Here is a 27,835-nt window from a genome sequence, read left to right as displayed (position 1 = left end):
GATGGCAGCTTGCAGACTGTGAGTAAAAGGAAGGTAAAGACTATACTCTTACTAACAGACAAAGTATTATGGATGGAGATGGGATGTGCGGCAGGAGCCCTACCCTACCCTTCCAGCTACACATTCTGGGTTCTATTGCTGTAAGGATGGGGAAAGCTGAAAGGAGGGTGTTTTAGAATGCTCCAGAACTTGAGATTTAGAAACAACCTTGGCAGTTAATGTTTGGTGTTCCTAGCCAAGTCAATGCTCTTTCCTAGTGTCCGTGGTGGGGTCGCTCCTGGAGAATTGAGTATTAAAAATACTATTCTTTGCCAGCTATTTGGTTCTTCTTCGTTTTTTGTTTTGTTTTGTTTTGTTTTGTTTTTTTAAACTCAGCTTCATGGCAAGTAGAAATCACTTTCTGTAATTTCCACTGCTGACCTTTAAGTCTCTATTTAGCACTAGACAAATCAAACCCATAGCGTTCTTTCCCAAGCCTTCTTTCAAACTAAGCTGCTTCCATCGGCGGCTACATGACAAGAGTTGGCTTAGCTGCCTTAATGAAACCCAAAGGGAACATTATCTTGAATAATTCCATGAGCACGCGTGGCAAGTTCAGGGGCTGTGGATACCCTCTCACGGTTTTGAGATGTGTGGCTAAAGACATCAGCAGTTGACAGATTACTCGGGGATTTGTCAAGAGTATTAATTACAGACATGGAAATCTTGGTCAGTGACAGTCTGTCTTGTCGCATCTTGCAAATGTGATCAAAGTCTTTTCAGTGCTTATTTGATGATACCTAGCCGGGGTGGGTGAAGAACAAAGCCTTTCAGGAGGAACCACTGGTACAATTGGGCACAGTTTTAAGGAAGAAGCCCCCGAATGTGCCCTTCCTTCCACACTTCTTTCTCACCTCCCTCTTTCTTTGGGGAGTTCCTATTGCTTCTGAACACTTGAAATGTTTTGGGGAGGGCTGATGCAGGAGAAAAAAATTTTTTAAATATGGACAGTTGGACAGTACACAAGGACAAATGTGGGGTCCATAAAAGTGGTTTTTTAAAAACCATTGAAAAAACATGTAGGCCACAGTTTGTTTTGATTTAATCAGTCAAAGAAATTTATAGCTTTATGAAGACTTGAATAAATGTCGAGCACAGTATGTAGCTGTTTTGGGGGGAAGGAAAACAGGTCTCTGCCCTTGTTCAGAACTAAAAAAAATAATCTTTTATTTTGACTTCTTTTGGTGGGGGTGTTGGCGTCTAAGTCATAGAGAATGAAATAGAAACACAGCCCTGGCCTGCAACCTCCCCTGTTTTCTTGTCTGTCCCAGTGTGGCTGCCTAGCAGAGTGGGTTGACCATTTGTCAATTTTGCATAGCTGGAGGGCTCTGAAAGTGATCAACACCTCGCCTTGGTTCGCTTGGGAGTCCACTTCAGTCTAAGAGATCCCCCTGGCTGTCTTCCAGGCTCTGTTGGGACCCTTGGCATGAGATAAGGCAGGCCTTTTCACCAGCTCATATTTTCAGAGGTTCTTGTCAGTTGCCTCTGCGCGCCAGAGGGTGGCACTCCAGAGGTGGCGAGGAAGGGCGGGAGGAAGGAAAGGGAGCTGAGTTAATTCTCCGACCTCAGCGTCTTGTTACCAGGATAATCTTGCCAAAAAGCTGCTATCCTCGGTCCCTTGCCGCGGCGGGTTGCGGAGGGGACGGGGGACGGACCTAGATTTCGGCGGACCTGGCGGTCACAGACTTAGAATTTTTAAAGAAGACACAGATTGCTTAGAAACAATAACTTTCTATGTTGTGAGGAACCCGAATTTTCTGCACTTCTGGTTGATTGAGACAGAAAGTTCTCCGTGATCGCACCCACACCTGACCAGTCCCTTTGTGTCGTGTTTTGCAGTTCCTGACTTTGTGAGAGTCCGTGAAGGATGAAGGTGATCTCTCCCTTCAACATTCCTCACACCAACATCCATGCACCAAGCGCGGGAATCCCCAACCCCCAGGCTGCCTGGGCCTTATACCGGGCGCCCACGCAGCTGTTGGTGCGGGAAGGGGCACGCTCCCAGCTGGCCAAGCTGTGAGTCAGGCTGTTACCGGTGCGGCAAGAAATGAAGTGTCCCGTCCTCCAAGTAGTGCCCAGAGCTGGAGCAGAGCCAAAGTGTCAGGTGCAGGGCTGCCACCCTTGAGGATTTTGATCAGGCAGAGGAGGAGGTCCGGTCAAGGCTAGCAAGACACCGGACAGGTTGTCCGGGAGAGGGAGCCCTAGGTGGATGCTCTAGGAGCCCAGTGACTTATCCCGGTCTGGTAACCTCGCCTGGCACTTGCCGTGACCACTCCCTCAGCCGCTGCGCTGGATCCCCAGACAATCAGGTGGTCTCCCTACAGCCCGATGCCACCAAAGATCTCTGTTAGCGGCGACTCAGATTCCCAGTAACTTCAAAAAAAAAACTGGCGCTGAGTGAAAAATATATATATATCAGAACATAAAAATCAAACACCCTTAGGCAAAGAGAGTGGAGGAAAGCTCCACCCACTCCAAGCTAAGGCAAAAGTTCAGCAAGGGCTGTTTAGTGAATCAGACTTGCTCCAGCTCTGCGAGGAAACTGGCTGCCTGGCGAGAGAGGGGAGCGTGAGCCGGGAGTTATTCTCGTCCCACCAGGCGGGCGACCTCCAGACAGCAGGAGCACGCGGGACAAGCATTTCACCGCGCTAACCTGTAACTCGCTCTTTAGAGAAGAGTAGATGCAAAATTTAATAAATTAAATGATAGAAAGATGCTTCCGCGGCTTGTAGAAGTAGGGAAGGCGGGCCCTGGGGAATAGCTGCAATAAACTAGGTTTTTTTTTTTTTTTTGAAATTTGGAGAGATTACACAGGCGGAAATGAATTTCTCATTTATGTTCTGACTTTGGCGTTGCCCAGTTTCATTCTCATCTCTAGCTACCGTCTCACTTCCCTCCCTCCACATCCCGTCCTGGTAGCCTCGAGAAGGCACGGGTGACCCACTTGCCCTTCCCAGCGACTCTTCCCTGCCGCCAGTTCTCAGGACAGTGGCCAAGGGTCCGCGGCCACCTGACGTGAGGAAGTTGGTGGAAGCACCCTAGACTGCCTTCCTCGCTGGTGATGCAAGAGCCTCCGCCTCCAGGCTGGCTTCCTAGTTAAGCCCTAAATTAAGTACACAGCCCAGCCCGTTGCTTTCCCTTGTGCCCGTGTACTTTCTTTCAGCGTACCCAGAGTTGCAAAATCGGAAAACTCCAGGTCAGACTGCTCCTACAAAGAAACAGGGGAGACACAACTTTTTTCTTTTCCCTTTATGGTTCTTTCCAATTCTGAGGTGCCCAGCTCCTAGTTGCCGGTCTGGGGCAGACAGACTTGTTACTGGCTGGGGGTTCCCGAACCAGCAGCGGATTGAGCCTCATGGGTGGGATGCAGAGTGGCCAAGGCACAGCTCTGGCCAGCATAGACCTGGGTCTGTGGTGTGCTTGGCTGCATCCTCGCCCATACCCAGGGAGCTCTTGTAGTGAACACCCCTCACTTCCAGCAGAGGCAAAGCTTTGTCCCGAGCCCTTCAGTTTCCCTAGGAACCAGTGGCTTCTCTGATCTCGCCTGGGATTCACCTAAAAACTAAGACTTTAACCTGGGGCTGTGCTGTGTCACGGTGACGTTAGATCCACTTATAAACACAGAAATGACCGAGATGACCCGAGGGAGGAACGCCAGGCAGGTTACTTGTTCTTCATGAGAAGGCTACTTCCTTCTCTCTGCCAGCCTGGATTCAGGTGGAGTAGCCCTTAAATGGAGTTTCTTTCGTCCTCACACGTAGAGTACAGATAGTTCCATTCCCAGGCCAGCTTCTCCGGGCTGCGCGGTGAGAGAGAGAAGGGGGTGGGGGTGGGGATGTGTGATACCACTGACGTCGTAACTTTGGTTGGGGCCATGAAGGCCTCAGGAAGATCAGGGTTTTGTTTTGCTTTTTTTTTTTTAAACCCCCATATGGCTTTCCCAGCGTGGTCTGAACTCCGCTGCTGCACGGTCGTCAGATTCAGCGGGCCGATGGACAGACTACGCCTGGCGGTGGTACTCTAAGTCCAATAAATTTCGAGACTCCCAACACAGCACAACCTTTTTTCTTCAGTAGCCCCTTTTTCCTTATAATTACTTCTCATGTGAAACTCTTCCACACCGCTGCCTTCTGTCCCCATTTAGCCTTTCCCTGGTTTTGTGCGTGCGTGCGTGTGCTTGTGTATGTGTGCGCGCGCGCGCTCTCATTCCCTAGTTTTTTTTTTTCTTGTCGTGCATGCCCATCGCTCCCCGAAGCTGAACAGTAGACCTAGAATCTTCCCTTGCCTTTTCTCAACTGTCCTTCCCACCACCAGTTCTACCTCTTAAGTAACTGGGCACTGGGGAAAAAACCAAAAAGACAAAAACAAAAAACTAACCAAACACGCACACGCGCGCGCGCACACACACACACACATACACACACACACACACACACACACACACACACACACACACACACACACACACACACACACACACACACACACACACACAACCAAGGGAAGCCTAAATGGGGACAGAAGGCAGAGGCGTTGAAGAGTTCCGCTTGAGGCATAGCTGAGGAGGGGGAGCATCTTGGTGATCTGGGTACCTCAGGGGCCGTGAATTCTTGGAGAGGAAAGTCAAAGGCCGGTGCCCATCCTTGCACCAACCCAGTCCCCATGGTTTAGGGCGGAGAAGCTCCGCAAAACAAGGGCGCAGGGGCGCCTCCAGAAGCTTCAACTGACCCCCGGGGCCAGGCTGGACACAGAGCAGCGTGCCCTGAGCGCCCCCTAAGTTTTGCTCTGCGAGGTGGCCGCCAAAAGGCGGACTGGGAAGGGCGGGTACATTCGGGGTGGAGGATGGGCGCACATGAAGCTGCCCGCAGGCCGAGTCACTAGGGTAAACACGCCCGGGTGGGCGGCGCGCGCAAACTGCAGTGAAGCCGGCGGGGCCACCTTCTCCACTACCTGTCGCAGCCTGCACCCGCCAGCGGCCTGGGGGCCGCGGGGGGTGGGGCTTACTTTCCGGCTTGTGGGGGGCCGGACTGAGCGGGGGCGGAGCCCGCGGTGATTGGGCGCGTTAGCGGGGGCCCTGTAAGAGCAGAGTCGCTAGGCCAGGCTGGTTTCACTTCGCTCCCCGCAGGCACTGGGTCACCAGCTGGTAGGAGCTCTGCGGTCCTAGTCGCCGTCGCTGCCGCTGTCGCCGACACCAGATTCCTGCAGTCATTCTGTGAGCTGTGCTCCTCTTGGATCTGCACAACCTCCTCTGCTCCCGCCGCCACCCGCTTCGGCGCCCTTCCCCTGGCCCTCGTTCCCCCAATGTCTGACTCTGATTCTCGGACTGAGAAACGCAAGGTAAACACTACGCGATTTCGGGGGAGCAGGCCGGGCATGGTTGGGAGACTGGCGCCGAAGCCACCTTTGCGGCTTCATCTTCTCTGGTTGTCGCACGTGCGGGTGGAGGTTTGTCCCGCTTGGCGCGCGGCTGCAGGAGGCGAACGCTGTGTGTCGGGCCGAGGTCCCTGCCTGGCAGGGTACTTCTAGGGAAGGATCGTAGGCATAGGACCTGCGGGCACTTAGCCTAAGTCCGGCTTGGATTGGGATGCTCGTACCGGGGACCGAGAGGGCGCGTAGTCTCGGCTTGGTGCTGAGGTCCAGCTCTGTGGTGCCCGGCAGTACGTCCAGCCGGGAAGCGCCGCTGCGACCCACGCGGCTTGGGAGAAGTAGCCGCGCGGTAACGGCGGGCAGGTAGACTTAGCTCGTCGCTGGTGCGGGTTCATTGCGGAGGTTTGAGTATTAAAATCACACGCGCCCTACTTTGCTTGTACTCATTCAAGCCACAGTGGCCGATTTCGCCTTTCTGGATGTCCCTGGCGGCCCTGTTGAGTTTGCGAGTGTCCTGCGGATACTGAGGGCCACTGTATCTAACAGCAGACTAGAGACCCCATAGGCCTCCCAGGACCACTTAGGCCACGCGTGTTCCGAGCCCTAGCCAGTTGACTGCCCTGTCGGCTCCATCTAGCCGATCGACCGGGACCCAGTCACATAGGCTAGCGGCTCTGTGAGCTCGAGGGCCCATTGCCCCCGGGGCAGGCGCAGCTTGTGGCGGACTAACTGGACGCTGGGAGACTGGGGTCTGGATGTGCACTCCCGAGACCCGAAATTGACGCTTATATTTGGTGCGTGTCGACGGTACACGGGACACAACAGGTGAAGTTGCTAAGAAGTTCGGCTTGGAACTGCGGAGGCCATTAGGGTCCTTTGCCCGGAGTGGCCTGGAGGGTGATCGTGGCCCTGCGGATGCTAGGGCGGTGCAAGTCTCGCTTTGTCTCTGATGTCCCGCTGCTTAGGCGGCGGGAGCTCCCGTAGGGCTCGCGGCGTCCGGGCCTGGCCCAGGGGCGGGGCGGAGCGCAGAGCGCGGAGCGAAGCCGCCCGGCCCCCCTAAGTTCCAGCCAGACCTGCGGCCGCCCGCACAGCCTCAGCGGCGCTGGGCGGCGAGTTTGTCAACAATCGCCTTGCCTTCGGCGGCCTGACCCGTAGGCGCCGCCCTCGCCGCCTCTGCCCATTGGCTACGATGAGGAGCGACCGCACGCAGGCCAATGGGGAGCACTGGCAGCCGGCGCCAGGGGCGCAGGGCTGGCGGTGCCCGCGCGGCGGCGGGAGCTGCGCGCGAGGGGCGGAGCGGGAGGAGGCGGAGGATGATCCCGGCGGCGGCCGGTGCAGCGCGGGCCGGAGGCGCGGCGCGCGAAAGCTTGGGCTCACGAACGGAGCGTAGCGGCGGGCGGACGGGCAGGCTTGGGGCTCTGGAGCCCAGGGCCGTGCTTTGTTTCCCTTGCCTCCCCAGTGGCGACGCGCAGAGGTCGTCCGATCGGCGCAGGACGCCGCGCTCGGAAGGGAAGGGGCGGACGTGAGTCTTGGCTTGGTGGCCCTGGGAGGGAAAGTCTAGGGGGTGGAAGCAGCCGAGCGCCGGGTGTTGCCGAGCGCGCGCGCAGCTAGGTGTGGAACTTTTTAAAGGGGATGACTCTGAAGGCCCTCACTTGGAAGATTGCACATTCCAGCAAAGTTGCACCCGAAAGAAGTGGTTTCGTGTTTAGGGTGGCGCGCGGAGCAAGCAACCGGAGGGACCTTGCGGCCGAGGGCGCCCGACCCGGGCGGTGCTGCGCTCGGAGTTACAAACTCTATTGTGACGCACTTACTACGACTGACGGCCGCTGCCAAACCTTCTCCAGACTTGCTGCCCTCAGCATTTTCGGCAAACAATGGGGCCGGAGCAGGGAAAGCGGCCAGCCGCCTGCAATCTCTGCATCTGCACCCGCTCCTGTGCTGCAGCGCCTTGTCTGAGCCCGGGAAATGAGAGCCCGTTGGGACTTTCAGACTTGATTCAAGTTTGTCCTGAAGGAAAAGGACGAAATGTAGTAGACTTCCCACGAGCTGTTTCTTGTGAAACTTCTTGCTTGAGTTTGTGCGTGAGCGCACCAACTCCAAAAGCGATGGAGTTGATACTTTGTTTTGTTTGGTGATCTGATTTAGTTCCACCCTGCACCAAAATAAACACACCTTATTTATTTGGAGGTGAACTTTTAATCTTATTGGAAGAGAGTCAGAAAAGTAAACACAACAAAGAATCTGAGGTCGACTCTAAAATTCTTAGCGAGTGCATACAATGATTTTAAAACTCAATTTGCTGAAGATAATGTTTTTGTTGTCCCCCTCCCATTTCTTTGCAGAAAAAAAGACCAAATGGCCAAGCAACCTTCTGATGTAAGCTCTGAGTGTGACAGAGAAGGTGGACAATTGCAGCCTGCTGAGAGGCCTCCCCAGCTCAGGCCTGGGGCCCCTACCTCCCTACAGACAGAACCGCAAGGTAATCCGGACGGCGGCGGCGAAGGGGACCGCTGCCCCCACGGCAGCCCTCAGGGCCCGCTGGCCCCACCGGCCAGCCCTGGCCCCTTTGCTACCAGATCCCCACTTTTCATCTTTGTGAGAAGATCTTCTCTGCTGTCCCGGTCCTCCAGTGGGTATTTCTCTTTTGACACAGACAGGAGCCCAGCACCCATGAGTTGTGACAAGTCAACACAAACCCCAAGTCCTCCTTGCCAGGCCTTCAACCATTATCTCAGTGCGATGGGTAAGCCATAGTTGGGTGAAAGGCCTCGGGGGTGTGCTTGTTTGAATATCAGTTTCAAGGCTGTGGGTAACATTTAAAGCCTCGTGTAGACTTGGTCAAGTGATGCACTCTATATTTTGATGGAAACAGAAAATATATGGAGATTGCAACAATTTTTTTTTAACTTGTAAAGTTGGTGGCATGAATTTATGGAGGTAAACCATCAACCTGCCGAGCTTCAAAGTCTTGAATCTCTGTGACCTTCTAGCCAAAGCTTATAACCATAGTATAGTTGGTTTTAACCACTAAGCTTAGGTATCAATGGCATTGTGTTGGGAAGGGACCTGGTCAGATATGTAAAATAGTTTACTGACCACTTGAGAGTGTAAAGGAAGAGACGGGCAAGTTGATCATTTCTGAAGACAGTATCTCCAAAGGCGAAGTGTGTATCACCAGAACCACCAAGGAACCCTGAAGATGGATTTATGCCCAGATTCTCCTTTAAGCTCAGTTTTTGCTTCAGGGCATTAGACTTCGTGTGGATGGATGAGATTATACTGTAGATGTTTTATTTCAGGGACGAAAGACAGTGTTAGAATCTTTTTAAAAGATATATTCTTATTTTTGAGATTTCATGCACGGATATAATTTCATTTGATCAAACTCATCTCCTCCCCTAACTAACACCTCCCAGATCAGTGTGAGAATCTTAACCAAGAGTGGTCCATGGTGACGGCACAGTAAAACCAGTGAGGAAACAGAGTTGATGGAGACAGTGGCATTTTGGAATCTTTGCCTCATCAGCATTAAGGATGCCCCTGATTGTGGCCAGGGGCACATGAGCTCCTGGAGTGCCTCATAACCAGGCCTGCAGATCCCAAAGTCAAATATCCCAACATTTAAACTGACAACTACTTTAGGTCCGGTAGCCACTGTTAAAAGGCAGATTGAGTCGTGTGTAGATTTGGTTTGACTCTTATCTTGTGCCTTGGGCTGTGCGCACTTCTGGCTAGCCCCAGGGAAGGAATGGTTCTGCCTGCAGGCTGCTTCTCCACCAAAAAGAAAACCTCTGTATTTTGATCCTTATCATCTGCAACCATGTTTGGTATGTGCCCGGCAAGCCAGACCTGTAGGAGACATCAGGAACTTGTTCATGGTGTCAGTTAGCACGATTGGTATCCAAGCCATATGTTGACTTGGCGTTGGCTGAGTTCTGGGGCCTCTTGAGGCGTGCTAAGTGGGAGGAGCTGGAAGTGCTTCTGAACGGGCACTTGCCTCTGCCTCCCATGAACTAAGTAGCCCAGTGTATGCATACATACCTCTACATTACTGAGGTAACAGGACTCCCTGGTATATGTGCTTAAAAACCTGTGTGCTTTAAGAACCCTCTGGAAGCTATTGGAGTTTTACACTGCTGACCCGGGGCATGGTCTAGGCGGTGGGATAACCTGAGGGAAATAGTTTCTCCTCCCCTGTGAGCTAGGAATAGTGGATGAGCTAGTGCATTTTCTGACAGGAAGATAGTCACGGTTGTTTTGATTTGGGTCCTGTACTACTTTACTTAGTAAGCTAATCACAGTGTAAATTCAGTATGATTTGAGATGACAGATAGAGGGCTTTAAAGATCACAGTCAAAATGCTTAGGCAGAGTTAGCGGTCATACTTGGGAAGGGTTAACTACATTCCAGTAGATTGGGATGATGTCAGCTTCAAGGTCAGTGCGTGGACTTAAATGGTAAAAACAGTAAGAGTTAATGCACCAAAGTAGGTTTTTAACAGTAAGTTCCTGGAGAGATTTGTTTGGCGAGAGGGGTCTGTTGAGATGGGGTGAGGCAGAAATTACTGATCGGGCAAGAGGACACAGCCAGATGTGAGGCTATTAAATTAAATTCACTTAGAAGCTTTGTCGGCCTCTGAGGTTTTCTTCTGGCCACGCTCGCAATCTTACCGCTTCTGCCTGTAAGACTACTTAGGCTGAGCTGAGGCGACGTGATCTCTTTATCTTTTTAGACCTGTTTAATATTTTTTACTCCACCATTAAGATCTTCAATGCCGCTTTTGATAAGTTATTGCAAAATATGTTTCCCACAAAGGATCCTTTATGGTTGGTATGAACCGCTGGAACACACATGGGGGTTACACAGAGGTCCTGCTTGCCCAGGGGCTCTTTCGACACTGACAAGTTGTGGTAGGAGACGCAGAGTGTCTTAAGAGCTATGTCCTTGCAGCCTCTCCCTCCCCACTAATGTGTTGAGAGTGAACCTAGGGCTTTCTCCATTGAGGCAAATTCTCCTGGAGAGCTGCACCCCTGGCCCTTGTATATCTACTGTAATGGGAAAGGGGGTTCTCACTGGAGCTACACAGCAGGTTCCCCAGTATCCGATTGTTCTGAAAACATCTTTAAAGAACCTCTTGTTTACTGTGTGGAGGTCAGTGTAGTGAAACTATACTTTCACTCCACATCTGCCGCCCTATATCCTGGGAGGATTGACTTGCCAAACTATTTCTTGGTGAACGACTGATTATCTTAATAAAAACCTTGCACACCCACTGGCTGCCTTTTTTAGTGTTTTTATGCCATATGTCTTTTTGTACCAGTTGATCTTTCTTTGCACATAATATCAATCTGAAGCATAATCAGTGTGTGCTGGTTATGATTGTCAATAAGGACTCTGAGGTGTTTGTGAATGTCTTAAATATTGGACTTGATCCTGGCAAAGCAGAATTCAGGAGTGGGGGTTGACTTCATTCTTGTTTGTGCCCCTTGGCATCCCACGGCAGTTGACCCCTTTAGGGTGAGAGTTCCCTGTGGGAAACAGGACATCCTGCTGGTGCCAGCATGTACCTAACAGGAGGCACCTAGATGTTGGAATCCACCGCGCTCTGTCTGCAAGCCTATCCGTGGAGTTGTGTGGGTTTTTTTTTTTGTTTTTTGTTTTTGTTTTTTTACCATGTTGGGAATGAAGCCCCCAGAGAGCAGGATTTGATAGGACATTTTTTTTATAGGACATTTCTAATCCCAGTATATCTGTGGTGAGATGGGAGGTGTCCTCTGCCCTCTGACTCTGTGCTCCTGTTACACACACAGGAACACGGGTAAACATTCACATGAGTAAACGAGGTAATTTCTTGGGCGCTCTCTCAGTACACTAATGTTATCTGCACACAGGGAGTGTTTCATTTCTTTTTCTTGCCTTATTGCACTTGTTCGAACTCTGTAATTGTGTTGGATAGAAGTGAGGAACACAGTGTGAAGGACAGAAGCTTTCTGTCTAAAGAGTAAAATCAGTAAGTATATTAGTAGCTGTAGGTATTTTTGGATACTTCTTAATAAGAAAGAGTAGAAAATTTTAATCAAACTCCTGAGTTCCTGAGAACTTTCAGAGTTATGTTGTTTTGTTTGTTTTGTTTTGTTTTGTTTTGTTTTTCAAGACGGGTTTCTCTGTGTAACAGCTCTAGCTCTCTTGAATCTTGCTCTATAGACTAGGCTGGTCTCGAACTCACAGAGATCCACCTGCCTCTGCCTCCCGAGTGCTGGGATTAAAGGTGTGCGCCACCACCGCCCAGCTCAGAGTTTGGTTTTAATGAAGTATTTGTTCTACGATTCTGTTAGCCTGTTGGGATGGCGTATCACAGTGTTTGATGAACATTGTTAAATGCTTCTGTGCTCCCGGATAAATCCTACTTGGGCAGAACGTGATTTGTGTACAGTGCTGGATTGAGTTGAGTATTTTGAGAGACTCTTTTTTTTTTACACCTTGAAAGGTACTTAGAGGACTATTCTGTTTGCTTTCGATATTAAGACTGGATGAGTTGAAAAATATTCCCTCTTGTATTTCCAGAAAAAAAACTATGAAGAGATGGTATTAATGCCTTTGAAGGTTTTTTGTTTGTTTTGTTTTTTGGAGACAGGGCCTCATGTAGCCCAGGATGGCCTTGAACTCACTGTGTAGCTAAAGATGTGCTTAGTGCTTGATCTTCTGATCTTCCTGCCTCCACTTTCCAGGTGCTGAAATTATAGGCATGTGCCACTATGCCCTGCTGTACGAAGAGGTTTGCACATGGTAGGCAGGCATTCTCCTAACAGAGCCACAGTCTCAGCCAGTATTAAATTCTCTTGGGAGAGTGATCTCGGGCTTCTTTGGGAGCATGAGCATTTTAGATTCTAGACTTAATTTTGTGGGTTTATGTGCTTTATAGGACTATTCTGGTTGTCAGCCTCATCTTTGTGGGTTTTGAAAAAGAGGTACATTTTTCTGATCTGTTGGGTTCATGGTTGTAAAAGCATATGTAGCATCATTATTGTTTTAAATGAATGCTGGCTCTGTTGTGATTGTTTCTGGTCAACCCCCATAGACTCTTTTGTTTGAATACTTGGTCTCCAGTTGGTGGAACTGTTTGGGATGGATTAGGAGGTGTGGTCTTTTTGGAGGAAGTGTGTCACTGGGGGCGGGCTTTGAAGTTTCAGAAGCCTGCAGTCCATAATAATATGCCCTTTGAGCATAGAGATGTGAGGTCTTAGTGCTGTTCCAGCTGCCACGCCATCTCTGCCATCCTAAATTTTAGCCCTCAGGAACTGTGATAGAAAAGTAACTAAGCTTCTTTCCTAATGTTGATAATATGTATCAAAAACACCAATTAGTCTTCTTTCTTAGAGGTTTATTTTCTTGCTTTTTGAAATACTGTATTTTCCAGCTTACAAGATGGTTTTTTTGTTTTTTTGTTTTTTTTGTTTTTTTTGTTTTTTGTTTTTTTTGGTTTTTCAAGACCAAACTGGACTCGCTCTTGGACTCACTTTGTAGACCAGGCTGTCCTCGAACTCATAGCAATCCACCTCCCAAGAGCTGGGACTAAAGGCATGTGCCACCATGCCCTGCACAAGACGACTTTTTAGCCCCCCTCCCCCAAATCCATGCCAAAGTCAGGAGTCATTTTATACACTGGGTACCTGCAGCTTGCTTCCCCTTGCTTCATATATCTGGTGCATATGTGGGAGGGGTGGTGCCACGGCCAGATCCCCTCTCTGTGCGGGGAGTATGAAGCAGAGAGGAGCAAGTTGCACACAAGTTCCTGTACCTCAGGGAGGAGCCCGTGAGCATGAATTCGCTCTCCACCAGAACCCGCCCATTCAACTTGGTTGAGTGTGGACCGTGCCTTAAAGGGGCAGTGTAGGCTGGCACTGACTGTCTGCTAGCATTTAATAAAGCAAGTGGCTGTCTGTGCCCTGCCTGCAAATAGACACATGCCAGAGTCTGCTGCACAGGGTGTGCGTTGGAAGAGGGGTAGTCTTATACAGTGAGTATATTCCAAACTATATTTTAATTGGAAATGTTAGGGGGGGGGTCGTCTTATATACCCAGTTGTCTTATACCATCTTCTTTTCCTATCATTTTTTTTCTGTGCATCCTTTCTTCTTTTCACTTATCATTTATGGGTTTTCCCCATAGCTTCTTGAGTGTGGGGTTATAGCAAATGGTTTTGAGGCCTTTACTTTTTCCTGCTATGAAGCGCTCAGAGCTGGAAGCTTCCTGTTTGCCCATGCTGGAGCTGTCCCCACAGGTTTTGGTGTATTGGTTTTCATTGTCACTGAACTTTGGTCTTTGTTTTCTTTGACATGCCGTCTTTGACTGTGTTTCCTTTCTAAGTGTGTGACATTCACCTGTTGTCTTTCTGTTACCGCTTCTATAGTTTTGTTAGGTAATCGAAGTTCTTTGGGTTTTGTTTTGTTTTTGCTTTTGCTTCTTTTGCTGAGGTGCCATCTCCTTTGGAGAATGATGCATTAAGTCTCAAAACAAACCAAAACCAAACATGCTGTGTCTCCTTCTGGATTGGTTCTCTGTTGTTGCTGCAACAATTTGCTTTATTCAATGTCAATGTATTAACTTCCTTAAGAGGAAAAAAAGTGGTGATTAATGTCTACAGGGTCTGTATTCTTCTGTCCTTTGTGTCCCCAAGTTTTTGGGTTTTTTTTTTTGTTTTGTTTTTTTTGTTTTTGTTTTTGTTTTTCGAGACAGAGTCTCTCTGTGTTAGCCTTGGCTGTCCTGGACTTGCTTTGTAGACCAGGCTGGCCTCAAACTCACAACAATCTGCCTGCCTCTGCCTCCCAAGTGCTGGGATTAAAGACGTACCACCATGCCCAGCTAAATGGTCTGTCTGTCTGTCTGTCTTCCTTTCTTTCTTTCTTTCTTTCTTTCTTTCTTTCTTTCTTCTTTTCCACCAGAGCTGAGAACTGAACCCAGGGCCTTGCGCTTGCTAGGCAAGCACTCTACCACTGAGCTAAATCCCCAATCTCTGTCCCCAAGGTGTTTTTAAAGGGCGTTGTTTTATATGCTATGTACCTGTAAGTTGATCTGCTGTGGGCCTGCCAGTGTTGTTTGGTACCGGTTCCTTCAGTGGATGTATAGTGTGTAACTAACTCTTCCTTCTGGCCCCTTCCTTGATACTTAGTTGGAGATTTGCCTTGCAGCTAGAACCCTCTACTGCTACCTTGATAAAGGCTTAGGCAATGGACTACATCTGCTGGCGCCAGGTAGCTATACTGTCCCACCAGCACCATTACGACAGGGCAATAGGGTTGTTTCTGCCAGACAGGGACTTGACACTCAGCCCCCCCCCCCCCCCCCCCGTGTCTCCTGATGGAATCAGAGCACCCCTGGTCTTCCCTAGGCTAGAAGATATCTCTCCAGTGGCCATGCTTAAATTGAGTGGGTTTCCTTCGGAACCTGGGTTCTATGTCATTCAGCCATCCTTTCCCTGGACCCCTTGATGAGAACAAACAGTTCTTGGTTCATTCTCTGTGTTTCTTCTTATTGGGGCTTCCCAGCTAGAGGCGTCAGGAGCAGCCTGTCTGGGCAATGTAAAGGCAACCAGAAGACTACACAACTACCTCAGTGTCACTCCCCTAGTGCTGAGATCCCTAGGAGTTCCCCTTTTCTCCTCTCCATTTGCATGTCCTTTACACAATGGTGAGGCTCTCTCACCATCAGGGTGGAGGCCCTGGCTCTGGAGTGGCCCCTTCCTTGGGGAAACGGGTCTGTATCTTTCAACTGGGTCTTGTTTGTTTATGTTCGTCCTACCCCCGTTCAGGACGGCATAACCATTCCAGGCAGAGTGGCTCAGTGGTTCACACCTCACAACTCCAGAGGCTAGGAATCGAAGATCAAGGCAGATCTGGTGTCTAAAGAGACTCCCGCTTCTGGGCTCAACAGTAGCACCCCCCACACACACACAAGGTGTCATCACTTGGAGGAGAAAAGGTGTTGGTGTCCTTGGGGTCTCTAAAGGCACTTAGCACACCCATAAGACCCTGTGGTTCATTGCTGACAGTTCTGTGGCTACGGAACATCAACTTGGATGTTCCAAAGGTGATGATGATTGGCCTTGGCCATAGAAAATTCAGAGTTTTTAGAAACTACCTCTTTTGTGCTCTTTTGTGTTTTGCTATTGCTGTCTACATGGAATAACAATAGAGATTTAGCAGCTGTGTGTAGTGGCGCACACTTTTAATCCCGACACTCAGGAGGCAGAGGAAGGCTGATCTCTGATTTTGAGGCCAGCCTGGTCTATAGATGGAGTTCCTGGACAGCCAGGCCTGTATATGCAGAAATCCTGTCTCAAAAAGAAGAAGAAGAAAAAAAAAAGAGAGATGTAGCCACAATCCTCTTTTTAATAACTGCAGTGTCTGTTGTTACCCTCACTTGTCCTCTCAGGCTGTGCTCTGTGGCTTCCTGTATGTGTGGATAATCCGGTCTAATTTCATAATAGATAACGCCCCGTGGGGCACTTATTAAAGAAAACCCCAAACCGTATAGTTGTGTGAGATTGGATTATGAAAGAGAAGAGATGGAAACTGGTGAGAGATTGGTTTTGGTGCTGGTGGGGACAGATGGCATGGTATCTGTCTCCTTACAGCTGGTGCTGGGGCCTGGTCAGTGGTGCCTTGCTGCCTATGACAAGTACACACACACACACACACACACACACACACACACAGAGAGAGAGAGAGGGGGGGGGGCGGGGGAAAGAGAGAGAGAAAAAGGAGAGAGAGAATATAGCATTGATGGCATGAAGGACATGCCCTGGCATGTTCTTTTAAAAGATGACAGAATTGTTGATAGCAAATTTGGTTTTTAAAAAGTTCATAGGCCTAAAGGGATGAAGAAAATGTGCCCAGTTGTAAGTACTGCAGATGCAGGTGTGTGACTTCCTACACCCCTAAAAAAAAAATAAAATAAAGACATCACCCGGACAAATACAACAGTGCCTGCTGCACATTTGGCTCTGGAACCTTTCTTTCTGGCATTTAAACCAGCCTATCACTGGGCGTGCGCGTCTTGCTTGTGTGATTTAGCACTGACTGTTTACGCCCCGGGTGCTGGTGAAGCAACACCCAGCTGCGGCCTATATTAGAGGTCTTCCAGGATTGCCCCCTGCCTGACTCCTGTGGGGGCTGCCTTCATATACTGGCAGAGTAGAAGATCCATAGCCTTGTACAAGCACTCCAGAGCAAGCAAGTCTGGGCAGGACCTCGGCTGTACCTCTGCTAACCCAAGGACCACAGTACATCCGTCAAGGCTGTTTGAGCCCCAGTTTCCTCAACCATCCAGGGACAACCCAAGTTCTCTATGAGCTGTGGGGGTGGGGTGGGGGGAGTGTGAGAGTCACCCGGTAGGCAGCAATCACTTAGTCACCTCTCCTTGCCTACTGTGAAGTGTCTCAGCTTGTCATAGGCACAGCTGAGACACAGTGTTCTCTACTGACATCTGTGGAAAGGAACTGCCCTCCAGAAATTACTCGCGGGAAAGTGTGGTAGTGGGAACACTGCTGGCGATAGATAAGGCAAAAGCCCTCTAGTTCCGGAGCAAATGGGCACAAAGGGGAAAATATTTTCTAGAAACTCGTTTTGAGTCAGGGCAGGAGGTCTGAACCTGCTGCAGCTCTGCCAGTGGGGCCTGAACTTCGCCCTGAGAGGAACCTTGGCTTTCTTGGCAAATCTTCGGACCATGAAGGGACATCTGGAAACTGTACCCACACCAGCTCTGCCTGGCTTGGGGCTGAGCCTAGGCCACCTGCTGGAGACGCACCATTTGTAGCAAAAATTTGACTAGAGTTCAGAAATGTGTATTTTGGAAAGAGAGTGGTCTAAAGACAGTGGCAGAGAGCTACTTTCCCCTTCGGGTCAGTGTTCTGGAACAGCTTTTCAAAGCAGGGACACTTTTCACCACTGGAAGGCTATCTGTGAGTTTCAAGGCCTTCTAGGTAAGGTTTTCCTGTGCTCTGGGAGCCCAGTGTTCACCCTCTACAAGAGCAGGGAGTGCTCTTAACCACTGAGCTTTCTCTTTCCAGCCACTTAAAAGGGAAAGGGTCTGCTTTTCCCTTGGGAATGCTTGTATGTGAAGGCATTCGGACTGTGTTACTTGTCTATAGAATAATTGTGCTAGAGGAAATGCAAGGGAGCTTCTTGGGGGGTCACACTTGCCAGCACACTTGAGGCCTTGGGTTTAACCCCCACCCCCTCCCAGCCCCACAAATGATAGGTGAGGTTTGTTTTCTTGTTGACTTCTTTAGGATCCTGGAGAAACCTCTTAGCTTAAGATTGTGATGACGTAAGTTTTACTGAAATGAGCATGTAAATCCTGCTGAAGCAGTCGAGGTAACCGAGTGCTGTTTTGCGCCATGTGCCCTGCGACACCGCGTCTCCCGCTTGCCCTTGGATTTTAGCTCTGTGTGGTTTCTCCATTGTAAGCCAGGCGTACGCACCTTAAGTGCTGCTGGTTGTCTCTGTGTCCACCCTCTTCCTGTGTGGTGGTGGAAAGTTTTAGCCAATGACCCCCCCATGGAGTTTTGGTCCTTCCACTCTGATAATCTTATTGTCCCGACAGGTGACTGGAGCTCTTAACCTGAAATAGGAAGGTGAGGAGGCCACACTAGTGGTCAGAGCACAGGCCAGCCACTCACTCGCCAGTGTCCTGGATCACACAGGGGATTTTTCAGAATGAGCTCAAGCTGTCTTGCCTGGGATAGGAGTCTTGTGCAACCGAGCTGCCAGCAGCTGTGTCTGCCCCGCCTTTGTCAGGAGCTTGCGCATATGGGCGGACCTGTCATCATAAAGTCACACTGATGACAGTTTTCCGTGTCTTCCTGCACCTGCAGTCACCAGAGCTAGCTTTTGTAATCAGAACAAACCTATTAAGCGTGGCTGTAAATTTCACTCTTAACTTTGATCGTTTTTTTTTTAGTCTGGTGTTTTCCTGACTGAGAAGTCACCCATATGGAGGCAGGGCATAATTATGCAACATTTGTACAGTTGGGGCTCTTTCTCTGCAACCTCCCTCAGACTAGTGTCACCTGAAGTTGGCCCGTCAGGCCAGTGGTGGAAAAACTTGGCTCTCTCCTCTCTGACTGACTAATTTTATACTCACTCTGTCATCTCCTGAACTGGCAAGCTTGCTTTTGACAGCAGCATTTAGCTCTTCCTACATTTTTGTTGTTGTTCGTTGTCACGGGGCTGGCATTGGCCCATGTGCTGTGTCCCTTCGTGGAGAGATGTCAACTTCAACCTGGATGTGTCTTAATATGCTTTTGGGATTGTCTGGAGAAGAGTCTCAAAGCCCAGCTGGGACAGACATTTAAGCCATTAACTGTCCAAGTGCAATGAAATTGTCTCTGCAATTATGCAAAGCAGCGTCTGGAATTGAGGTAGAAGGGTTTATTCTTTTCCTACAAGATGGGGAAAAAGGAGGCAGCTGCCTTTGTGCGTGTGTGTAAGCGGGAAGTTTTTGTTGTCTCTGTCCTTACGGCGAGTTGCCCGCGACAACCGTACATCTGTGTTGAATTACCGCTTCGGTTTGTATATGGCTATTATAAATGCTAAGTTTGTAACTAAGGCTTTCATTAAAAAAAAAAAAAAGCTAAGGGGTGACTTGCAAATGCTGTTTTTGCCCTTGTTGTTAGCCTATGCCTTGGTCTCTGTTGTCACTGAGATAAAAAACAGTCAAGATTGAAACCTTACATGAATTTAGGGGGGGAAACTATTGCCCATCATTTTCTGCTACTGGACTTAAGTTACATACAGGAAGCCATAGTTAGCTCTGAAACCCAGGAGTTTTTATTTTATAGTGTAAATTCTTATCTCCCCTCACCCTTGGCCCAGTATGATTTTTGTCTAGAAGCAATAGTGGCTGAAAGCTGCTAACCTCGGATTTGTAAAGCATGTGTTTCTGGAGTCTTAAGTGAGTTAGTGTGTGTGGAGTTGGAGGTGTGCCTTTGGGGTTGGACGGGGATGTTTGGCTCTTCAGGCTTAGACTTTCCCTAAGTAGTTCAGATTAACGCACCCTGTATGTAGCGCAGGCATTCCTAGTGTTTGCAGCTGTCTGTGTAAGCTACAGGCTAGGATCAACTCACAGCCTCACTTGTGCCAGGGAGGTGGTTATCCTACTACTGAGCTATGCCTTCAGTCCTGACCATACTTGTGCAGGGCGTGGAGCCCAGGGTTTCCCGCTCACTGTAGCAGGGGTTTCCCCTGCTGTGCTGTATCCCCAGACCTTGTGTTAAAAGGGTCCCTACGTGGTTCTCTTGATTGTTTAATGAAGTAGATGGTGAAGTGAGCTGTCTGGATAGAAAGGGATCTTGGTTTTATGTTTTCGCCCTCTATCAAGTACGGGACTAGTCTTCATTTGACCCTATTGAGTTTTGAAGTTATTTTTACTTGTTAAAATAAGATGCCCAGTCAGATCTCTATAACCTTCTGAATATAAACCACAGCTATGGGCAGAGAAGGAGCTAGCTGTTCAGAGACTTATGGGACAGGATCAAAGAGACCGAGACCCAGGAGTGTCCAGTGTCTTGCCATGACCAGTGAGCGTGAAATGCTGCCGTGTGCTGTTCAGAGCAGTGACTTCAGGAGCAAGGCATGAGTGGAGGCTTCCATCATCAGGGCGGGAGGAGCCTCCCAGGGCGTGTTGGTGAGAGGAAGTGGCTTAGGATCAGGTTTGGGAAGTGTGGTGACAGCTTCACTTATTAAAAAGAGAGGTGATAAAATGCTGGAGAGATGACTGCAGTGGTTAAAGGCACTGGCTGCCCTTTCAGAGGACCTGAGTTCGGTTCCCGCACCCACGTTACTTCAGTTCCAGAAGGTCTGAGGCCCTCTGCCCCCTACCACCAGCATTTGGTGCACAGACGGTCAAACTGTCGCTCATTACGTATACATCCATATGCATAAAATAAATAAGTAAAATCCAAAATTAATAATAATAACAACAACAATAATAATGATGATGATGATGATGGAGGTGATGGTTGAGAGGGATTATTATGGGTTGTCTTATAGCCCTAGGGGCAGAATCGTGATGGGGTGGAATGTTAGAGGGAGCACTTCTGTTCCCCAGTGAGCTTTGTTGTGCATAGTAGCTGTCCATGAGGGCTGCAGCACTGTGAGAAAACAGCACCTGACCCTGGAAGTGAGCAGAAAGGCTGAGAGACCCAGTGGCCTGTCACTGAGGGCTCCCAGGACTCAGGTGCTATGCTGCTCCTGGGTCAGAGAGGTCCCCAGACATGGGCATCCCAGCTTAGGCTCCCAGGGTACCTCCTGTGTCTAGTAAATCTGTTCATGTGTGTTTGGGGGACAGCTCAGATGGAAGCGATAATGAGGCCTTCCGCTGTGGACTCGAATGAATGCAAAGGCCCTGGATCTTAGTTGCCACCAGGTTTGGACTTCATTGCATGACACAGAAGGGTCGGGAAGGGAAGGGAAGGGAAAAGGCCTTGTGGATACTAGTTTCCACATCTCTGTCCAACGTCAGCCTTGGGTGACTGGGGCTTTGCGAACCGTCCGGCTGGAAATGGATGAAAGCAGCCCGTTAGGACTTATTAGCTCAGGGCTACATGAAGGCAGTGGGGAGGGCGCGCCGGAAGAGGGAATAGGAAAGCTCTGGCTTTGGGCCGCGCACCTCATTATTGAGTGCTTTATTCCAGCAGCTGTTTTCAAGGCGCTGTCCTGAATTCATGTGGCAACTCAGGCTTGACACAAATGTGCACCAGAGGAAAACAGACTGAGGGAAACTCGGGCTTCAGCTGCATGGTGTTGCATTATTTTTATTTCTTTCTCTCTCTTTTTTTTTACTTTCACTTTTATGTGTAGCTGTTTGTGTGTGGGAAGGGGAGTGTGTGCACATGTGCGGCACGCACACAGGTGTGTGGAGGCCAGAGGTGTTGCGTGCTTTCCTCAATCTCTCTGATCCTCAGATCTTAAGACAGGGGTCTCTCACTGAACCTGAAGGTCACAGATTTTTTAAATTTTATTGATTTATTCATATTACATCTCAATGGTTATCCCATCTCTTGTATCCTCCCATTCCTCCCTCTCTCCCATTTTCCCTTACTCCCCTCCCCTATGACTGTGACTGAGGGGGACCTCCTCCCCCTGTATATACTCATAGGATATCAAGTCTCTTCTTGGTAGCCTGCTATCCTTCCTCTGAGTGCCACCAGGCCTCCCTGTGCAGGGGATGTGGTCAAATATGGGGCACCAGAGTTCCTGTAAAAGTCAAACCCCACTCTCCACTCAACTGTGGAGAATGTCCTGTCCATTGGCTAGATCTGAGTAGGGGTTTGAAGTTTACTGCCTGTATTGTCCTTGGCTGGTGCCATAGTTTGAGCGGGACCCCTGGGCCCAGATCTGCCCATCATAATGTTATTCTTGTAGGTTTCTAGGACCCTCTGGATCCTTCTATTTTCTCTCGTGCTTCTCTCACCTAGAGGTCACAGATTTTCACTAGGCTGGTTATCTAGTGAGTCCTGGACATCCTCTTGTGTCCACCTCCCTACTACTGGGTGCTGGGGATCCAAACTCACCTACACATCAGACACTTGGTTTTTGTTTCTTGTTTTTTGAGACAGGGTTTCCATGTAGCCTTGGCTGTCCTGCACTCAACTTCGTAGACCAGGCTGGCCTCAAACTTACAGAGATCCTCCTGCCTCTGCCTCCCCAAGTGCTGGGAATACAGGTGTGCGCCATGCCCCCTGCCACATCAGATTCTTAACTGACTGTGCCCTCTTCCTGCAGACATCATCTTTTTTTTTTTTTTTTTTACTTCTAATAGCTTTCATTTTTGTCAAATGGCTCAGTGGAACTGATCAATTTATCTATCAAGAAATAAAATGATGTGGGTAAAAAATAGACCTGGATGGAGTTTGGGGTGAAGAAGATGGGGGGGGTTGTGGGGGGACTCCGGGTGGTATTTGTGAGCACACATTCAAAAGGAGCTTCTGGCGGTTTTTAGTGTCCCCTCACTGCAGTGGCAGCATCTCTCCTTTGCCTTTGGCTGACTGGGAAGAGGCGGACAACTTGACCTCCTCCTTCAAGGTGACTTTGAAAGCTTCTCAGCACACTGCCTGCCTGCTTTACTCCTGTGAGCTGAGGGTGTGCCTGAATAGAGAAAGGTGACTTCTGAAGACATTTACATAAGCAGATTACTGTTGGTCTGACATTCCAGAATGTTTTATTTGCCCCAACTGAGCTGAAGATAGAGCATCAAAGTGGCTACCTGCAGACATCCCCACCACCACCCTAACATATTTCGAGTATGTCTTTGGGGACTATTCTGTAGCTGGTTTGAGTCCATGGAAGTGGTTCTTTGTAGAGACCTTTATAGCTGTGCGTGGTCCAATCAGAGTTTCCTCAGGGACAGAGAGTGGACGGCCCTAAGATGGCGACTGAGGGGTCTTTTTTTCCCCTCCCTACAGTCCTCTGGCTGATTGCCCTTGCCTGTCTCAGGGTGTTCTGCTGCGTGTTTGAAACAGGCAACAGTTTCTTCGAAGTCACACATTCCATGTCTACTTAGACATCAGGGAAATCCTTTCTCTGTGTTGATTTGGTTTAATTCACGCCGATTACTTTAAAATCTAATCTTTGGGGATTGCTGACCAGCTAGAGACAGCTGAAATCCCCCTGCAGGTTTTTCAGTTGTGGACTCCTGCTACCGCTGCACTGCAGTGCCAGCGGTGATGCCGGCATTAGGACGGGAGCTGCCCCTAGCCATGCAGTGGTCTAAGCTCGCCTACTCCCAGGCTGAGATTGCAAGTCAGTGTGCTAAGACGTGTGCCTACTCCCAGGCTGAGATTGCAAGTCAGTGTGCTAAGACGTGTGCCTGTGTTTTACAGCACTGTTGCAGGCAAGGACAATTGGCAGAATGGCCATGCGTGTCACAATGTGACCTCAGTTCTGTGAACCATTGCTCTTCAGTGCAACCAAGTCACGGCTTGATTTCAGTAGCAACCACTTACCCATGATAGTTACTGAGCATTAAAGATCTTGTATTTCCTTATGAGTTAGAAAACTATTAGCCAAGTGAGTGGCCCACATCTTGCACCACTAAGGCCCTTTGGCATCAGGGATGTCGACCTTGCCCTCCCTCCTCCTGCATAGAAAAACGAACTGGTGTCATGCCATGGAAAATCATGTTACTGATACCAGGTTTGGTTTTCAGAAGATTTTCTTTTTTTTTAAGTTTGGAGGAAAACTCAGTGGATAGAGGATACTTGGCAAAGCTGCACGTGTCTGACCCAGTACATAAGAAAGTTTTAATAGTGGCATTTGTAACGGTAAAGAGGAAGAAAGCTGGGCCTGGGAAGTCCCCTGGTGCAGCCTAGTGACCTGCAGGGCCAGAGCCTTACTGCAAGTCACAACTTCACAGTGTGTCTATGGTCTTGTGTGTGTGTGTGTGTGTGTGTGTGTGTGTGTGTACTCATGCCAGGTTCACAGAATGAAATGTTTCTTAACTATTGAAACTATGTTCTGAGGGTAAAAAACTCAAGAGTTTTCCCTTTGAAGGATTTTTATTCGCATGTCAAGCTTCCTCGTGGTTTGCGTGTGTGGCCCTCCTGCTTAGAAGAGCTTTTGTAAACAGCTTTCTCGTGAGCACACATCCAACAACACTATGTTCTCCACCCGTCACTAGGTGCAGAACAAACTATTTATTCTTGCTGCTCGCCCACCTTAAGGACTGCCAGCGGAATCGGGATTGCCTTTGTGACGGGCTGGCTGTGGGAGTAAGTGGGTGCAGGCAGGACAGAGCGACAGGAGTCAGGAAGGTGGGGCTGCATGGTTTCAGAGCAGTGGGGCTCCAGCCCACAGGCTCCAGGTGCGCGCCTTCAGAAGATCAACACCTGTGATGTATGTCTGTGGTCGGTCGGCCGTGGGAGGAAACTAAGCCACTTAGCGTTGGGATTGAAAGCCTCGCTTCTCAAGCTCACCTGCACACGGCAGCGTGAGTGAGCTGGACCGTTCTCTGCTCGGCTATGTTCTCATGTGGCCCAGGACCACTAAGGGTGCTCATTAGCATTAAGCTGTTTGGGGAGCTCAATGGGGGAACCTCCCTATGCCCCATCCCTATACCTCAAAGGAAAGATTTTGTCACTTGAGAAATCCTGTGTGAGGATTTCATTGAGCAGTGTGCCATATTAGTTAAATCTAGTGGACCTTAAATGCAGGGGAAGAGGTCGTCTTAGAAAAAAATACTCTAGGTAGGCTTTCTGTTGTATAGACACACATTATGGCTGAAGGGACGGTTCTGTGGTTAAGAGCACTTGCTGCAAACTCCTAAAGAGTGGATGGAGTTCAGATGCCAGCACCCAAATAACAATCCAGGCGTCTGCCCACATGCCCGTGACCCCAGCTTGGAGGGCAGGCAGAGACAGCATTGCTGAGGGTTGTTGTCCGGCATAATGGAGGAAAACGTGAGCCCCCGGGTTCAGGGAGAGACCCTCCATGAAGAAGTAGTAGGCAGAGAGAGAGAATGACCCTCGACTCACTCTTCTGGACTCTGCACACATGTACTCATGCACATAGACAAACATACACCAATCTTTTAAAAAAGTGTACAGTTAATCGTGGTGTATGGCTTGGTGCGTAACACTGTGTGTGCATTACCTGTGCCGTATGGAATGCATGCTGGCCGTTAACTTTCAGTTTAGATCTTAAAACAAACAAACAGACAAAAAAAACCCCAAAACAATGAAGAGTACTGGAGAGATGGTTGGGCAGTTAAGAGCACGTCTGCTCTTGCGGAGGACCCAGGTTCAATTCCCAGCATCCACGTGGCAAGTAACCCTGGTTCCAGGGGGAATTGACACTCTCTTCTGGCCTCTGCAGCTACGAGGCGTGCACATAATGCATATAAATACATGCAGGCAAAACAACTACAAACATACAATAAAAAGAAAGTACAGTTTTTAAAAACACAACCATCCTGGAGGCTGTGTGGCTCAGTGCTAGAACATGTGTCCATCATACTGGACGCTTTGGGATCTTTAGCATCACAGAGAAAAAAAAGAAAACATTCTTGCCCTTTAAAAAACAAAACATCAGCCATGTATGATGGCACACGTCTTTAATCCCAGCACCCAGGAGGTGTAGGGGCAGGTGGAGCTGAGTTTGAGGCCAGCCTGGCTTCTACAGTTAGTCCCAGCTAAGCCAAGGCTACACTGTGAGCCCTGGTGGTAGAGTAATCTAAGACACACCAGCCTCCTCTGCAAGTGGTGTTTGTGTAGTAAAGTACTGTTTCATAACAGCTTTTTAAAACTACACCAAAGTACAGCTGATAGCCTGCTTGCTAACCCGGAGCTATTGCCAGCCAATGACAGTGTAGGCTAAGCCCGGTCTTAACCAGTATCTTGGGTTAATACACCCTCCTGACACCACCAGAACAGATCAGGGCCCCAGGCTTAGTCACTGTGTCTGGTCCTTTGTTCCGTGTCATTTCAGGATCTGGTCTGTAGGGCCTCCGGTCCCTCCCACCCTGAGCCTCCCTTGCAGAGCTGTGGGGATCTGTTTATATCTGAGCACCTACTTGAACTGCCATTGAACTGTTCTTTATGGGAGAAGCCGGCAGTCTGCTTATCTCCCCGAACAACAGCGCATTTATCTCTAAACAAGTTGAGTTTGGCTGCCAGAGATCCTTAGCCACTGGTGGTGGTGATGTTCTTGCTAAGTGCTAGTTTTGATAAGTCGGCCTGTGACCCAGGCTAGCTCCTTCAGTGGTGTTTGGCGTTCCCAGCCGAGCGTGAGCCAGACCACCATCTGACGCACCCCTGCGACCGAAGGGTTAGCTAGAACGCAGAAGGCCTCCCCTACAGCGGGGAGGCATTAATCAGAGGAGTCATTTTGTGTTGCAATGGGAGAAGATGGTCATGTTTATTCAAGCACAATTCTCCCTGTGCATAAGAATAACGGAGCTCCAGACATGAGGTGCATGAGGGGTCCAGCCAATAAAAAGGGAGTGGAACCAGCCCCAAATACCCCTTGCCAGCAAAAAACAAAAACAAAAACAAAAACAAAAAAAGTGGGTAGCTCAAAGAAGACAAACTTTCTTAGAGCTCAGAATGGGTTGCAGCGAGTTAAGCAATTTTCTATGTAGGGTTTTTTGGGTTTTTGTTTTGTTTTGTTTTTTGTTTTTAAATAGGCCAAGAGAAAAGTGTGAACCATGTTGTAAGTATCAGAGTCCAGACAAAACAGTGACACACACCTGTAATCCCAGCACTTGGGAAGTGGAGCCAAAAGATCAGGAGTTCAATACCAGGCGTAGCAAGTTGGAGGCCAGACTGTGCTACATGGGACCTTATCTCAGGGAGAATGGGTGTGACCTATTTCTCACCCACTGTCTTTCAGTAATTGGGTTTTCTTTGTTTCCCACCGCAGTTGAAGCTGGATATCTCTTCATCGTGTATGGAGAGAAACAGTGGGACTACGGCTGGGAAAGGTGGGTGGTGGGAACCTGCACGGTGGCATGGCACCTCACCGGGGCTGCTCAGCTGTATAGGAAATAGGTGTGTCTCCCTGTGAGGACACTCAACAGAAGGAGCCATCTCAGTCAGAGAGAATGATGCCCCATAGTGTAAAAACACGAGGCATGACCCGGAGGGCACATACTTGTTATCCCAGCACTTAGAGAGGCCTGGGCCACATGCTGAGTTCTTGATGTGGCACCCATGTCACCAAATCCTTAGGAACCCGAGAACCCAGGAAGAGGCATGGAGCCAGTGTTATCACCTGGTGTGGTGTCTGCTTTTGATTTTTTTTTTAATTTGCCAATTATTTCAGGATTAGTTTTAATACACTTAATAGTAACATTAATATTAGAAATAGTATGCTAAAAAAAAGTATGGCCAGTGTGGTGTGTGTGTGATGTGGTGTATGTGTGTGTGTGTATGTGTGTGTGTGTGACTGGATGTGACTTCCTAGTCTGACTGAGCCTAAAAATTTAACTCCTCTATAAGACTTCCTGTCTCCACTAATACTTCCTGTAGTAGCATCCCCCCAATAGTAGCTTGATGGGCCAGATGCCCCACCTCACTGAGGCCTGATGGGTTACACACTTCTCTTTTAAGCCCTTGGTCTGTCTCTGTCTGTCTCTGCCTCTGAGATTAAAACCTCTCCATGCAGCCCAGCATTACCCTCCTGCCTCAGGTTGAGGTTCTGAAGTTCCGAGACTGCATGCCGAGCCCAGCCTTCACTCAGGGAAACCATTAGTAGCCCTTGGCCAGAGAAGACGTGGCAAGGGTTTTTGAAAAATAAAAAGAACTGCCTAAGTCTTGGAGTGTTAGTGTTCGCTCGAGTATACTCTCGTAGTTACAAGTCTGCGGTTTATGGATCTTCTACAAAACAAGAAGGATAGACTTAATGTTTATGAAATTTAAGGATCGTAGGCTTTT

The 27,835-nt window shown here is 49.1% G+C and overlaps 2 protein-coding genes across 8 annotated transcripts in view; both read left to right on the top strand.

Annotated features, from left to right (window-relative positions):
• Positions 1-2,782, top strand: part of ACOXL (acyl-CoA oxidase like) — a gene marked incomplete at its 5' end in the record, with an annotated part of 266,082 nt that extends 263,300 nt beyond the window's left edge. Inside the window, 1 exon segment of the mRNA XM_084774531.1 lies at positions 1,906-2,782. Within this exon segment, the coding sequence (XP_084630657.1) occupies positions 1,906-2,059 (154 nt within the window). The 3' untranslated portion in view covers positions 2,060-2,782.
• BCL2L11 (BCL2 like 11) overlaps positions 1-27,835 on the top strand; it is a 93,406-nt gene that overhangs the window by 48,123 nt on the left and 17,448 nt on the right. For 2 of the 7 annotated variants that reach the window (XM_084777279.1, XM_084777280.1), the window contains exon 3: positions 7,749-8,149. In XM_084777279.1, coding sequence (XP_084633405.1) covers positions 7,762-8,149 — 388 coding nt within the window. In that variant the 5' untranslated portion in view covers positions 7,749-7,761. Of the gene's footprint in view, positions 1-5,053; positions 5,377-5,404; positions 6,929-6,961; positions 7,594-7,748; positions 8,150-27,835 lie in introns of those variants that run through there. The other 5 variants (XM_084777275.1, XM_084777277.1, XM_084777274.1 and 2 more) reach the window with 5 other exon arrangements.

This window comes from Acomys minous (genome assembly GCF_964271855.1).
Source record: "Acomys minous genome assembly, chromosome: 3".
Classification (NCBI taxonomy): domain Eukaryota; kingdom Metazoa; phylum Chordata; class Mammalia; order Rodentia; family Muridae; genus Acomys; species Acomys minous.
Note: the sequence above shows the minus strand (reverse complement) of the source record. Positions and strands in the feature narration are given on the sequence as shown.